A 15,904-nucleotide genomic window follows, 5' to 3' on the forward strand; every position below is an offset into this window, starting at 1 on the left:
TTGCACTTAGGAGGAATTTCTCAAGGTCACTACTCCACTTCTTCCCCCCCATATGTATATATATCTCTATCTATACATATGTATCTATCTCAGTTCATTGCATTGTCTGTCTTGTACTATACAGAAAGATCAAGTGAAAGGTCAGGAACTGAAACACTGCAACGGGGTCAATATTGGATACCCACAGCCAAAAGTTCAGCAGCAGCTCCAGGCCTAAGTTTTGTGGGAAAGTTGAAGGAAATAAAGAAGGAAATGCCTCTAAACAAAAACAGTAAAACCAAATAAGTGGAAATTAAATGCAGCCACTGAAAGTGGGGAGGGAAAGTGTCCATCTATGTTTTCACTCTTCATTGCTGTGCTGTGCTGGCCTGCCGGCACTCACTCTGCAGATACTGAGCTTTTCCTTAGCAAACAACTATTTTGACGTGGTAAAAGAAAATCCCCACTGAGTAACCTTGGACAAAAATTGTTATGGTATTCTACAGCCCAGTTCCCTGAGAAGTCATATTTAATATGAAATCTCACTTCACTTTCTAGCTCGTAATTACTTTGCAAGGCAAAGCATGATTTTCCTATGTACCTTCTTACTTGATTTTCCTTCTCTGGTTAACAAACAATAGTAAAGAGAATGACACTATCTAGTCACGAGTTAGCAGATGTTGGAACACATTTCCTGTCCAATAAGTACATGAAGTTTTTGCAGGAAAAAAAGTTTGCTGTAAGTTTTCCCATGATAAACCTATGAAAAACAAACACAAAAGCACTACAAAAATTCAATTAGCACATTGTTGATTTGACTGGAAGTTACAAATTGTTAACAACACAACCTGTATTTACAAATGACAACTATCTTGCATTGCAAAGCATGAAGGTTGATAACTGAAGACGAAGTGTTTCTGAAGTCAGTAATTACATCTCGCCTGTGTGGTACAATGTGCTGTTTATGTGGTGTTTGGCAGAAACCACTGTTGGAACAACTAAAATTTAACCCTGTATCAGCATGAAAGCTCCACTTGCAGCACTGTACAGTTCTGGTGTCCTCAGCATAAGAAGGACATGGAGCTGTTGGAGCAGCTCCAGAGGAGGCCACGAGGATGATCAGGGGCTGCAGCACCTCCCGTATGGAGACAGGCTGAGAACATTGGGGCTGTTCAGCCTGGAGAAGAGAAGCTGCGTGGAGACCTCAGAGCAGCTTCCAGTGTCTGAAGGGGGCTACAGGGATGCTGGAGAGGGACTCTTCATCAGGGACTGCAGCGACAGGACAAGGGGTGATGGGTTCAAACTGAAACAGGGGAAGTTCAGGTTAGATCTAAGGCAGAAGCTCTTCCCTGTGAGGGTGCTGAGGCGCTGGCACAGGGTGCCCAGAGAAGTGGTAAATGCTCCATCCCTGGCAGTGTTCAAGGCCAGGTTGGACAGAGCCTTGGGTGACATGGTTTAGCATGAGGTGTCCCTGCCCATGGCAGGGGGCTGGAACTGGACGATCTCAAGGTCCTTTCCAACCCAAACCATTCTATGATTCTAATATTCTCCTTGTCTGTACAGTCCACCTGGTAAGTTCAACTGAAGAGGTGATCTTTAAATCTAGGGGTGGGAAAACACTCTACTTACCTGCTGTACAAACTTCTGGTCAATATACCGCTTTGCAATGCTAGGCTGAAAATCCGGGCTCTCCAAAAACCTCAGGAAGAATTCATACACCAACTACAAACATCGAAATGAAAATTCTCTGGTTAGTGAGTGCACGGTAACACAGATCTCAGGCCCACCACCACAGTGTCAGTGGGGCTAGTCACATGCTGAAAAGCATGAAACTGAAGCCTGACGCATCACTGTTTAATCACAACCTCTACTGGAATTTACTGAAACAGTTACATTAAGTATCAAGAACACTAGTTCCCAGAAGAGTCAAAGTTTAGTAAACAATTGACTGAAAATATCACTATTAGACAAAAAGCAAGTTCAACTACTCCATAGTTATTTCATATTCCATAAATTCACACTTCCTCCTATATTAAGAATTTATTTTGTAGAAATAAGTTACCAAACACTTTACAGCACTGAGGGTAAAATTAAATGTTCTAACACCATGTAATTCCTTAAACACATAAGAAAAATCTGCTAAGTGTTCCTGAAATTAAGTTACAGCTGAAAACTCCAAAAATGAAAAGTCATTAAAAAGCTCAATGAATACGCAGAAACTAAAGAGTTTGGCTCAACATTAGGTTTCTATATCCTGGACACTCAAATCAAACAATAGGATCCTCTGCAGATTTATCTTCATATCTTCAGTCCTTTGTATTTTGTAGTGTATTATGTCTGTTGAGTTCAAGTCCCCACTTGCTATGAACCCATGATGCCCACAGATGGAAAAAGAGACAGGAGAGAGTGAAGGACTGAGATAGCAGAGAGAGGCAAGAAGCAGCCAGAGCACAAGTGCCATATTTTGGGGTTCATCAGAAGTCCAAGACACACACAATACTGTACTGCAGTATTGTGTGCCTTGGACTACAATGTACTACAGTACTACAATGGCAGATGTGTAAAATACACATAAGGCATCTCTTAACCAAGACAGAATTGAGAGGAAACGTGTATGTTTAGATACATTCAGGGCTGCTTATATTCTCAACACCTATTTCTTAACTCCGTGTTAAACTGGTTAGTAATAATACTAACATGCAAGTTAGATACATAAAGACATCACTGACTGGACTTCTAAATAAAACCCACACAGAGCTGTGGTCATACTCACAGGCAGGTATCTGAACTATTACCACTCTGAGTACTTACTAAACTGAGAGCCAACACCTGAGTAGTTCAGGATTATGAAGTTCAGCTGAGAGAAGTGCTTGACAATAGCTACTTTTTATCTAGAACATTACTTACACATAGCCTCAAGGAGGGTATTGCTCCATCTGCAAAGCACAAGCTCAGAAACACAAGTTCCCCTTCACTCTTTCTTCCCTCTGACAGACTGTAACCAGAGCTTTTCATATTGGCAGTTTAAATGTATACAGATTTCATGTAACAATACTGTACTAAAACCCAAGCTTCCCTGGATAGCCTTAATTTGTCTTCTTGTGCATAAACACCGTAGGTGCACAAGAGACAACATAGAACAGAACTTTTAAAAGCGTGGTAATAGACAATCCAATAACATAATTCTAAGTATTACCATACTCCAGCCTCTGCCTTAGAAAGAGATAAACCATGGCTGTTTCATGTCTTCATCAGTGACACAGACAGCAGGACCAAGTGTTTGCAAGTTTGCAGGTGACACCAAGCTGAGAGGTGCAGTTGATGCACCCAAGGGAAGGGATGGGATCCAGAGGGACCTGGACAAACTTGAGAGGTGGGCACACGTGAACCTCATGAGGTTCAACAAGGGCAAGTGCAAGGTCCTGCACCCAGGTCAGGGCAACCCCTGGTACCAATACGGGCTGCAGGTATGATTGAGAACAGCCCTGAGGAGAAAGAGTTGGGGGTACTGGTGGATGAAAACCTGGACATAACCTGGCAGTGTGTGCTTGAGCCCAGAACCCCCCCATGTGCTGGGCTGCACCCCCAGAGCGTGAGCAGCAGCTCAGGGAGGGGATCCTGCCCCTCTGCTGCGCTCTGGTGAGACCCCCCCTGCAGTCCTGATCCAGCTCTGGGGCAACAGCACAAGAGGGACGTGGAGCTGCTGGAGCGAGGCCAGAGGAGGCCCCGGAGCTGCTGCGAGGGCTGGAGCAGCTCTGCTCTGGAGCCAGGCTGAGAGAGCTGGGCTGGGGCAGCCTGGAGAAGAGAAGGCTCCTGAAGGGGAGACCTTACAGCAGCTCCAGTGCCTAAAGGGGACTTCTAAGAAAGACAGGAATAAGCTTTTTAGCTGGGCCTGCTGTGACAGGACAAGGGGCAATGGTTTTAAATTAAAAGAGGGGAGATTCAGGCTAGATATAAGGAAGAAATTTTTTTACAATGGAGGTGCTGAAACACTGGAAGTGGTTGCTCAAAGAGGTGCGACATCCCTGGTACAGATGCCACATCCTTGGAAACATTCAAGTTCAGGTTGGACAGGGCTCAGGGCAGCCTGATCTAGTTGAGGATGTCCCTGCTTCTTGCAGGGGGGTTGGACTAGATGAGCTTTGAATGTCCCTTCCAACCCAAACCATGTTACGATTCTACTGATCTTTTTCAAGCTAGAAACAGGATAAACTCGTCAGTGGTTTGTATTGATGGGAAACATACAGCTGGAGGCAGGATTTTAGCACAGCTTCATAGGGATTAATTTTGGCATCAAATTTCAATCAATATTTCTGTAATAAATTCTTATAATTAAGTATTTATGTCAGTGACCACCACAAAAACCTAGTTATGTGTGTAAATTACTTAGACAATGACACAACACTGGAAGCTATTACCAGGGAAAAAGAAAAAAGAGGAAAAAGAAGAAAGAAGTATGTCAGGTTATCAGTAAAAAAGAACACGCTGACACTGAGGGCCTGGAGTAAGAAATACAGCATGAAACTCAAGCATTGCAACATCACAGAGATTGAAGAAAAAGCTCTGCTTAGGCAGCCTTCGAGCTGAGAAAGGATGATTAAGATCCATCTACTCGATGAAGACATGGAAGTGACAGATGAAATGCTGGGATATTCCAGGAAGATACTGACAGTACGGATAGAGATGTCCAGTCCTACACATGCTTGAGGAAATGTATTCAAACCTGAAAGGATACACAGAAGGAGCCAGTAGAATTGTCATGGGACAGAGAACCTTTTACAAGTCAAGATTAAACTGGTATAGTTTGTTTTCCCAAAAGGATAGGGGGAGGGAAGGACAATTGTGGCTTCTTTCCATAAATAGATATGGGCACTGCAATAAATATCAAGCAGAAGAACTAAGTTAAAGCATAATGCTGTAACATCCTGGTACAAGCTGTCCAAGATTAAGTTTAGGTTATCAACTACAACCAAATCCAAGGTACATGTCATCTATAAAACAGAACAAGTCAATATTAATCCAAGATTCTCCATACTTGATGACAACTTAAACTGTCACGTCTCATTTCTTCCACAGGCAGAATATGCACTAGTAACCTCCTGGATGCTTCAGAGAAACACATGCAATTCCAGAATCATGACTGTTGCTATTGTTCTTAAAGAGCTTTCAGAAAAAGAAATAGAGTGCTCAAAAATCCAGTTTCTGAGCTGTAGCACAGGGAAGTTTTGTACATTGCAGGAGTGTTTATGCAGTTTCAATGTGTTCAAAATTGTCAAGCTTCCTGATAATCAGTACCACTGCTCCTAGAACAGGTACAGCTGGTAAAAGGTGTCAATTTGGAAATCCTTGGGAAATCCATGAAGCTTTACCTCAGGCATTTCAGGAAGTAGGCTGCAATGGCCACTTCTGGATAGTCAGCTGCTCCCTTCTCCTGCATGCTGATGTTTGCAAACTTATAATCGTTACAGCTATCACCAGAGGCTACAAGGGGCCTACAAGGATGCTGGAGAGGGACTCTTCATCAGGGACAAGGAGTGATGGGTTCAAACTGAAACAGGGGAAGTTCAGGTTAGATCTAAGGCAGAAGCTCTTCCCTGTGAGGGTGCTGAGGCGCTGGCACAGGGTGCCCAGAGAAGCTGTGGCTGCCCCATCCCTGGCAGTGTTCAAGGCCAGGTTGAACACAGGGGCTTGGAGCAACCTGCTCTAGTGGAAGGTGTCCGTGCCCGTGGCAGGGGGTTGGAACTGGATGAGCTTAAGGTCCTTTCCTCCCCAAACCAGTCTGGGATTCCATGATTCTATAAAGGTATCACATACCTGTATGTGGGGCCATGAGGCTTCAAGAGTCGGTTCGTCTTCTTCTGGATCAAAATCTGGATTATCACTAGGTGGAAGTGTTCTGAAAATATTAGAACTAATCTGCAAGAGAAGAGAATTTAATTATATCACTTTTTATGCTTCCACAGGTCAAATGCAGCAAGGCACTGATGTTGTCCTCACATTACATGAAACAAAACCATATTTAAAAAACCCAATATAATAGATAAATATTTTAATGCCTTTTTTTGTAATCTCCTTTCCCCCACTCCCCTCAAACCTGCTAAATCCAAACAGCCAAAAGTCTGAAACAGGCCAATGAAAATAATAAGAAAGTAACATTTGTCTTTCAAGTGGGTTACAAGTTTGGAGCTGGACACGGTCACGTTTAAGATTTTTCTCTGAAACCAAGAAAGTTAAAGTTGTAGTTTCCTCTTACAAAGAGCAATTTTCAACTCTGTGTCACCAAGAGCTGGTTTTATTGGCACTGGCACAGGGTGCCCAGAGAAGCTGTGGCTGCCCCATCCCTGGCAGTGTTCAAGGCCAGGTTGGACACAGGGGCTTGGAGCAACCTGCTCTAGTGTGAGGTGTCCCTGCCCGTGGCAGGGGGGTGGAACTGGATGATCTTATGGTCCTTCCCAACTCAAACTATTCCATGATTCTATATAAGACAACAAATACAGCATCACTAACCACTAATTATGTGCTCTCCACATCTAAGGCAGACAACCCCCAAAACATCTCTCATTTTAGAGTTCTTCACTTAATTTCAAGCTATTTCTCACTTTAAAGTAAGAACTGAAGTACTGTGACAATTTTTCACCTTTCATCATTTCAAGATGTTTCACAGTTTGGGGCAGTCAGAACTATATTAACAATTGTAAATGTTTGACTTAACACAGAGTAACTTTGGAAAAAAAAACCCTAAGAAAAATAGGTACCAAGTTACTTTAAGTACAAATTGTCAAATCCAATTCAAAAGGGCAAGTTTAAAGAGGTTTCTTCTGGGCTTTTTTCAAGTATACGTTAGTCTGGAGAGAAGACCAATCTTTCAGATGTCAAAAGAAAAAGAAATGGCATCTCTTGTGCCAGATGTAACATACTGGATTTTAAGCCTCTTTAACATGAACAGAGGAGAACATAAGAGTTCATTTTGTTTCTGCCTTTTCTCCTGGTTTTTCCGGAACATGTGTAGCCCAACTTTTCCAATCTTCTTTCAAACCCTTTATTCTTTTTGACCAAATCTGTTTCAAATAGCTGCTAACCACCCAAGCCTACTAAAGACCATAGGAAATGTCAGTTTGCAGCAAATGCTGCTGCACAGCTCCCAGGGAGTCTCCAAGGTGTTTGAAGGATTTTGCAGAAGGGCTTGAAAAGCTCCTGAAGTCACCCAGCTGGCTCTGCACTGAAGAATCACCTGCCTCATTAAACAAGATACAAAGCTATTGCATAAACTGACTTTTCATTCCCTCCTATGCGCCTCATTCCGTGTCCTGTCACTGTCTGTACTGTTGGTACACGGTAAAGCTGCAGACACTGCTGCTCTGGAGTAGAAGAGCAATGATGTTCCATACGGATGGGCGCTACAGCAGTCTCCTTGTTTACTGCACAGCAGGAAAAAACCCCAACCTGAAACAGTACAGTTGTACTTTAAAGTTGTAAACACAAGGGACTGGGGGTTCTGGAGCACAAGAGAAACTGGCTGGGGGGAAAGGAGGGGGAAATAGGAGTCTGCGAGAAGGTGAAGTTTAATCAAGCCCAAACCCCAAGACTACAGTCCTAGTTGTGTTATTTAATATTGTCTACTCTTAGTAGGTATTCAACAAAAACATGCAATGTACAAGTCAGTCCCTTACAGAGGCTTCCTCACCTCTGCTTATAAGTCTTTGGGTAACATCTCTTGAAAATGCATCCTTTTATTTCTAGATGCACCTTGCTGAAATGACCCAGTCAACCCTTTAGCTCAAAACCTCCAAGTAGAGAAAGCAGCAGTTTGAAGGCTAAACCAAAGGTACTACCTACTGAAGATACTTGTGCAGTGGAAACAAAGAGCAAGCCTCTTGGCCAGATCTTTAGAAAACTAATGCTATGATTTTCAGAGCATTCAGTGCTTCTACTAGTATTATCAGCCTCCTGAGAACTCAGAAACTTAGAGTAAACTGGGCACAATTTTTATATACTAGCCTGTCTCCTTAAAACCACTGTTCATTTGCTTCGTTCTGTTTTGAATACTTTTGCTTCCTGTCTCCTTTGCTTATTTCTAATGTCTTGCTAATAGTACTGATAAAAAATGGGGTTTGGGCTAAAACCCCCATTGTTTTTCCATTGGCAACTTCTTCTCTATATCCTCTTGTATTCCTTAAAACATCCTTTTTCTTTTGTAAGCGGGGTCTTATCCCAAAACTGTGATTTGAGAAATACAAATCCTAAAAGGCTTTTACAGCTGGATAGGTTTCCAGAGAACCCCAGCATTAGCTTCCTAAATTAAATCTCAGAAAGTCTGGTGACAGTGACATCTGAAAATGTGCTAGTTAATGTATTAAGATACAGCAATTCTATTTTATTAAAACAAGAAAGAAGTCCCTTATTATCTTGTTGGAGCAAGTCCAGAGGAGGCCACGAGGATGATCAGGGGCTGCAGCACCTCCCGTATGGAGACAGGCTGAGAACATTGGGGCTGTTCAGCCTGGAGAAGAGAAGCTGCGTGGAGACCTCAGAGCAGCTTCCAGTGTCTGAAGGGGGCTACAAGGATGCTGCAGAGGGACTCTGCATCAGGGACTGGAGCGACAGGACAAGGGGTGATGGGTTCAAACTGAAACAGGGGAAGTTCAGGTTAGATCTAAGGCAGAAGCTCTTCCCTGTGAGGGTGCTGAGGCGCTGGCACAGGGTGCCCAGAGAAGCTGTGGCTGCCCCATCCCTGGCAGTGTTCAAGGCCAGGTTGGACACAGGGGCTTGGAGCAACCTGCTCTAGTGGAAGGTGTCCCTGCCCATGGCAGGGGGTTGGAACTGGATGAGCTTTAAGGTCCTTTCCAACCCAAACTATTCTATGATTTTATGATTACCTGTGCACTTCCCAAGGAGCTTTTCGAGAGATAGCAGATTCAATTCCAGTTTCTGAGCGTGCAGATAGGGATAACTGATGAAATGCTGAATTCCTAGCTCGTGCAAGCTGCTAGGACACTCTCATTTACATCAGATTTTGACATGCTGGTGGGGAGCAAGAAGAGGCTGGCAGGGACAAGGAAATGGAGGAGTCGTGTACTGGAGGGACACTTCTGTTACGCTCCCAAACCTGATAAAGGCCAGAGCTTGTGAACTTCCCAGGATGTTTTCAAACTTAACATATTCACAGTGCCAAACTCTGATTTGCTGTTAGCTTCAGAGTACTTTCAACTGAGAACTTCCAAACAGAGAAGACATTACTTTTAGATGATCAGAAAGGAGGTATTCTGGGCTACCCCTTCAAAACTATTTATAAGTAAAACTTCTCAGTTCTTAATTCAAAGGCTTTGGCAAAGAAATTATAGTGAAATCAGGTTGCCTGGGGCACCAAAAAGTAATCTACAGCATGTCTTGCACCTCTGCCTAAACAAAGGGGTTTTGTGGGTTTTTTATGATCTTGTTCCCTCCTTGGTGGCTTGAAGATATTTGTATCATTTCCACCAGTGCTCCCTACCTAGGATCCGAGCAGGGACAGCTACACAAACCACTACTGCGTGGTACTGGCTATCACAGTAACAGAGACCATGTGAAGGGAAGGAATGCTCAGAGCCCTCCTCACCCGCACAGACCTTGCCTATGCACTGGTCAGGAACAACACTTATTTTCCTCTTGGTATCTGTAAGGGATTGTTGACATTGCCTCCTCCAGACTTGGGCAACTCCAAGGAAACTGGGCTGCTTCCTCTGCAAGCAGGAGGAAAGGTGTCCCAGGCCTAGGGAAAGACAAGGGGCTTTGGAAAGAAACTGGCTCTGCTTCTGCCACTGATGCCACTCCGGCTTTGCTAGAGAATTTTTGGAGTCTGTACATCCTTTACTACCAGTCAGCTGGGTTTCATTAAGGCTGATTTCTACTTTTTCACCCCAAAATCCACTATCCTTCAGACTCTGCAAAGAAACCTCAAATGCTTTTTCTTTTAACATAGTAACACTGTCAAAAACTTACAAAATTAAAAAGAAAAAAAAGAAATAACCTCTGTAGTAAAACTTCAATGAGATTTAAAAAAAGAAAGGCCTCGAGCCTGACACACGTGTTGTTTGGAGGGAGAGACCCATCCAGCGTTCTTTCTGGAAGCTGGCACTTGGGCCTGATCCACAGCAAAGACCTTTGCTGCTGCCAGTTGCCTGGGAGACTAGAAATACTATTCAGGCTTGGAGGGATCTTTTGTCTCAAGCTCTGAAAAAGCTCTCACTGAGAATTTAAGGCCTTCTTCATTTTCGGTCATTTTAGGGGACAAACGGAGATGGAAATTTGTTATGGAAGGAAAAAGAAGCATCCAGAGAGCCCAATCATTTGCACAACAACAATAACCTCAAAGAGCAGCTCAACACCACCTTATCTCCAAGAAAAGAAAACAACTTCAGTGTAAAAGAAAATCTCCCTTCAACAAGTATGATAAGCTAGTTAGTATACTCTTTCTTCTAAGAATAGGCTATAGAGGGCACACAGAGTAAGAAAATACTGCAAGGCTTCAGGCTTGCTGCCACCAGCAGCAATATAAAAGCCAGAGAAGAGGTGGACATGCTCTGTCCTGTCCTTGATTTTCCTGTGTAAAACACATTGAGGACAGAAACACAGGTCCTTTAAAAAAGCAAAACTATACAAACCCCCTCAGTGTCCTAGATCTTTTGTGAAACTTACCAAGCATCTGGTGAAACAGCCAAAATGATTAACAGGGTTTCAATAATTCCAGCCCTTCAGCACAATGGCACATTTTTACGCTTATTTCTATTAAAGATCTGATATCAGCTGCTCACCGAAAGCAAACAAGACCAAAAGCCACCAAACAAAACCCAGCAAAAACCCTTGAAGAAAAAACCAGCTTGCACTGTATAGAAAACCACAAAAGACATAAGCCATATGTTTGAGCTGGTCTGCTTACGTTCCTGACAGCTACTTTTGAAGTCAGTGTTGCATGTCTGTAAACTTAACTGAAGTTTGGAGAACCATTAGCCTGAATGCACGGGCATTAAACAACATTCTTTCTACACTGAACATTTCTAGAAGAGGCAGTTTTCAAGTATTCCAGATGATTATCAAACGTCCCTCAGCTGAGCTCCCTGTACATGGAGTATAGGCACAGCTGAAACATCGCTTAGGTAGCACACGAAAATGAATATAACACACCTGGGAAAGCCAGCAGATAGTAACCACAAATATTTTGTTGCTTATTCAACAAGCCATTGGTAGAAACTGCACAGCATAAATCATCCCATGGTTTACAACTCAAGCGAACCACTTAGACTACTCTAGCACAGCTCTCCAAGGCCAAAACAGTAACAGCCAGGCCTAGAAAGTATTTACAAACTAGAGTTGCTTCCCTACACTGATAAACGTTTCTGTTGACACTAGTACCCACAAGAATCTTTACTAGAAAACTGTAGCCTTCACTCCACTGCCGTTCTGAAACAGACAGGCAGCACTGAAATACTGCCTTTTTCTGAATGAGAACAACTTCAAAGCTTAGCCAAACTGCAAGCATCTGCAATATACCTGCTCTTTCATTTTCATTAACCTGCATGCATCATATTTCAGCTAATATTAAAACTCAGCTAATTAAAACTCAAGTTGTTTTTACAAGCCTTTCTAAGCAATCTTCTAGACCAAGTTATCATTCATGAATTATACTATATTGCATAAGCAGAATAACCAACAGCAAGCCTGAGTTAGATGCCAACAGAGCCATAAACTGATTAAGATATCTTATTAACATTGAAAATATAATGGGCATTCTACATACCATTTTCACTATGTCAGCATAAGCTGATTCAACAATCACTCCACGATTCGTTGAAACATATTCAACCAGTTCATTCAGTGTTGCTCTCTTAATTTCTTTGCTTTTCAGGTCCGAAACAGAGTCCATGAAGTCAAAGAGGACACAACACTGTTGCAACTTCTGACAAAAAAGATCTTGCTGTTCATTGAAGGTGGCATCTATAAAAGAAAAACCAAAAACCAACAGTTAAGTCCAGAGAAACAAAGTCTGAATTGCTAAATCTATTTCGTTGGCTAACATTTGCATAGCCACCAGTTTTTCACTATGGGGAATAGTATGTTCTATATAGACAGCAAATGAATAAACCAATATTGTCAAAACTGAAAACATCTGTTTAAGTATATTAGAGAATGACTCACTATTCTCAACCTGTGTTTCATACAAGAAATAATGAATAAACATACGGCAATAAATGTATTTATGGAAAATGAGCTCCGGAATTAACTTTATTTGAAATATAGACATGAATAAGTACCAAGTCACTCTCATCAGAAGTCATATACAGCAGCAGTGCATCATTCTAACCTCCCATTCATGCGATTTGGCTCATTCTGTTCCCTAATCCTTTATTATATAACCTGGCTTAAAAACTGCAAAAGCTGCTTTAAAGGAACCTTGTCTTTTTACCCCAATACAAAATACTTCACATACTTTAGACATCATGTGATAAATGTTTCCCTTAAGAATCAACTCCAATAATTCAAAAGGATTAACCCTGAATTTCCATGCTTTGGTCTAACTAATTTATCACAATCTTAGTCACATCAGGTTTTCCAGCTTTTTTGGTCTATTAAGACAACGTGTTTGGCTATGACTTGGCATTTTCATTTGAGAGTGCAGCTTCTCTCTGAGCTGATAAGCAAAATTCCTCCATTAGTTCACATTAGCTCTCAAAAAGATGGATTAAGTGCAGTACACTCCAAATATTGTAACTGTTCAAAACTTGCACGATCACAACAAAAGCAGCCACGGTTTTAACTGAGAAGTTGGTTTGGTTTAACGCATCTTTTATTCTTGTTTTTAATTGTTTGTTGGGGTTCTAAGCCACTCCAGCAACATCACATCACCTCATCCATCAGTCAGTTGGGATTCCACTTATTCTGGTGAAAGATTATTTCTAATTTCATCTGCAAGAACGGAATGTTCTCCCTCTGAAGCGTTTTCAAGACCTGCCTGTCACCAGACAACTAATCCCTACAGCTTCATGCATTCACTGTAGTACTGATAGTAGCACTGCTGGTCATCATAAGGACATTATCAAGACAAGAAGGCAGCAATTGCCTTGTAACACTGAGTATGCAAAAATCTGAAGTCTCACTTCAAAATCTAAACCAACCACAAAAAGACCTCCTGCTTCTCCTGATTGTTTTAGGATTATTCTTATTAAACCAACTTCATTTTGAGTTTTAAATTTAATAACTCACTCTGATAATGCCAGTTCCTCAAGTTTCTTACCCAAACAGCTTCCATTTAGCAGCTGGAACAACAACAGTCAACAGTGGTTTTAATATTCAGTCATTATCTCATAGACTTTGTTCTCATAAGCAAAAGTAATTGCTAAAATGGACTGAAACCCCTCTGCTGTAATCCCAACTGCTCACTCTGCCCTGAGAGTTCAAACACCACAATACTGTATTGTGCTCCCCTTCCCAGCTATGATCCTATGAACTGAGCAGAACAACTTCAGTGAGCTTTTGGGAAAAAGCTACCAATTGCTATTCCCTTGCAAAGAACAATTCATACTTTTGGAATGTTAATTCTGCCATTTCACCATTTCTCTTTTGAATAAAGATCTTGCAAGCTGCTTATTTCACTCAGAGAACAACAAAGGTGCAAAATCATGAACATCAGCTGTGAAAACAGTTGTAAGTTACACAACATTTCAGCTCAGATCTAATACTCTACAGCCGATGGCATGAGTAAGTATTGTATCACAGCAACAAAGCAGCAACAGCAACATGCCGAGGATCAAATCCAAAATGCCTAATTTAAGGAAGTAACGTAGGGAGGACAGCTTTCTTTGACACTAGCTCCAACGACAGCCAGGCTCAAACAGGAGTCAACCCTACTCTTTTTCTTCCCTACAAAAACTTAACTATACTCCAAGGTGCCAAAACCCAGCAGTGAGCTGGGTGCATTTAGCTGATGTTCAATAAGATGACGTGTCATTAATCAAAGTTTCCCAGCAGACAGCACCTGAGTGCTCCTAGCAGGGGTTAAACCAGACTAAAGATCTAGGGTTAAAAGCAAATAACGGGAATTCAGACAAAATAATCTAATCACTTATTCCCTTCCCCAGAATATCAAAGAAACCCCTGCATTAGCCCCTTTCAGTTAGATATGAGTAACAGATCCTATCTCTCCTGCCATGCATCACCAGTCCATTTCATTAGCAATCTGATCTATCTCAACTAGACATGTTTTCTCAAATGAAAAACTGCCCATTAATCTGGTTTGTTACCTTTATCGTTTAAAGCAAAACCAAAGCAAATCTTCTCCTACACATACATCCATTTGCCATACTTGTAAGGGGAATTATAAAGACCTCTACAAGAGATGAAAATTATGCGCACCCGTGGTAATAAATCAGGCAATAAGCCAGCCAGCTCTGTTGTACCAGCACTACCTGTCTTCATGCGCTCAATCCCTTCTTGACACATCACATGTTTGTCCCAGGAATGTTATCAGAGATACCATGGGAACTACCAAGTGATTTGGGAGGATCTGTTTGTTAGATAGTGCTCTGAACTTTTACAGCCTTGTATTTAACCATCTCACTATCCCAGCACAACAGAAGCTACACAAGCCTACACCACAGTAAAATCATATTGCAATGGTTTATCCCAGTTCTACGAATAAAATGACCTGTGGCACCATAAGTGCATCACACCAGAGCTTTTAGCTTTAGCAGTATAACAACCTGTGGCATGACTTTAAAACCAGTTTCAATTTAATACCTATCAAGATTTACACCATACATCTGAAGTTCAAGATAACTGCTTCTCTTCAAATACCCTAAATATCCTAAGGACCACAGAGGATAATGTAGGCTCAGAAGGAGGAAAGGGGAAAAAACCCAAACCCATAAGGAAGCCTGAAGCAGGAAAAAACAAACAAAAGCATTTCATCCTATCTAGAAGAGTATCATATGCTAAAGCACACCTCAGAAAACAGTCTGCACATCATCTGTTCCAAGTGATAGAAATGCAATTGCCTCATCTTTGTTTTCTAGATGCTGCTCAACAGAAGTGTGATTTAGGAAATTCTTTAAATCCACTGTTCCATTCCTTGAGAAGCTGGTTGTAAGTTGATCTGAAGTCCTTGGGAAGGTAATAATGAGATTTTTAGGCAGGCAGAGAAAGCTGATTCTTAATCATGTGGTAGGAAATCCTAAAGACACCGATTTCCATCTGACACCAAAAGAGTTGCTGTGAAGTATGATCCACTTTAACCATGCCTCTTTCTAAGGATATTCAATGTCTCTGGGCATTTCTGCAATACATGGTAAAAAGTTTGTAACAGCTGAAAACAGTTTGATCACTGTCCTTCATAATACTGGAATCTACCAGACTGTTTCTACCATTTACAAAAACCTGACAAGAGCCACAATATCAAAGGATAAAAAGTGACAAACAAGTTGACTCAAAGTTCCTCCTGAGCAGAAGTTACGAAACATTAAAACTGTCTGATTGCACAGATTTGCCTGCAAATTGAATGCTTTCAAATTTCTAAGGTCACCAATCCAAGTCCAAGCATTGAATGTTGAGTTAAAAGATGAATTTCTTTCAGGGAGGGCCCAAACAAAACACAGACAGGAACAGAGAGTTCACAATCGCAGAGCTACCTCCCTAGCATGTAACTGGAGAGACAAACACCACCGTATCACCAGCCAGGGGACTACATTGACGTCTTTCCCACTATATTTATCTCTTATGTTTACAGGCCCTTCTCCTGAAAGGAAAAGATAGATTCTTCTCCTTTCTCAACGGAATTGTTTTCCCAAGATCTTCTGTACAAAGCCAGAGAACCTAACGTAATCCTTGCTTCAGTAGCAGGAGCCAGAAGCTGAGTCCACAAAACCACCCTCTCCCAACTACACAAATTAGAAGTTCA

The 15,904-nt window shown here is 41.8% G+C and overlaps 1 protein-coding gene across 2 annotated transcripts in view; it reads right to left on the bottom strand.

Moving 5' to 3' along the window:
• Positions 1-15,904, bottom strand: part of PPP2R5A (protein phosphatase 2 regulatory subunit B'alpha) — a 46,849-nt gene that overhangs the window by 15,425 nt on the left and 15,520 nt on the right. For both annotated transcript variants that reach the window (XM_030499991.1, XM_030499990.2), the window contains exons 2-4: positions 11,753-11,949; positions 5,794-5,895; positions 1,609-1,701 (exon numbers count right to left, since the gene is read on the bottom strand). In XM_030499991.1, coding sequence (XP_030355851.1) covers positions 1,609-1,701; positions 5,794-5,895; positions 11,753-11,949 — 392 coding nt within the window. The remainder of the gene's footprint in view (positions 1-1,608; positions 1,702-5,793; positions 5,896-11,752; positions 11,950-15,904) is intronic.

The sequence above is a fragment of the Strigops habroptila genome, chromosome 10, assembly GCF_004027225.2.
Source record: "Strigops habroptila isolate Jane chromosome 10, bStrHab1.2.pri, whole genome shotgun sequence".
Lineage (NCBI taxonomy): Eukaryota > Metazoa > Chordata > Aves > Psittaciformes > Psittacidae > Strigops > Strigops habroptila.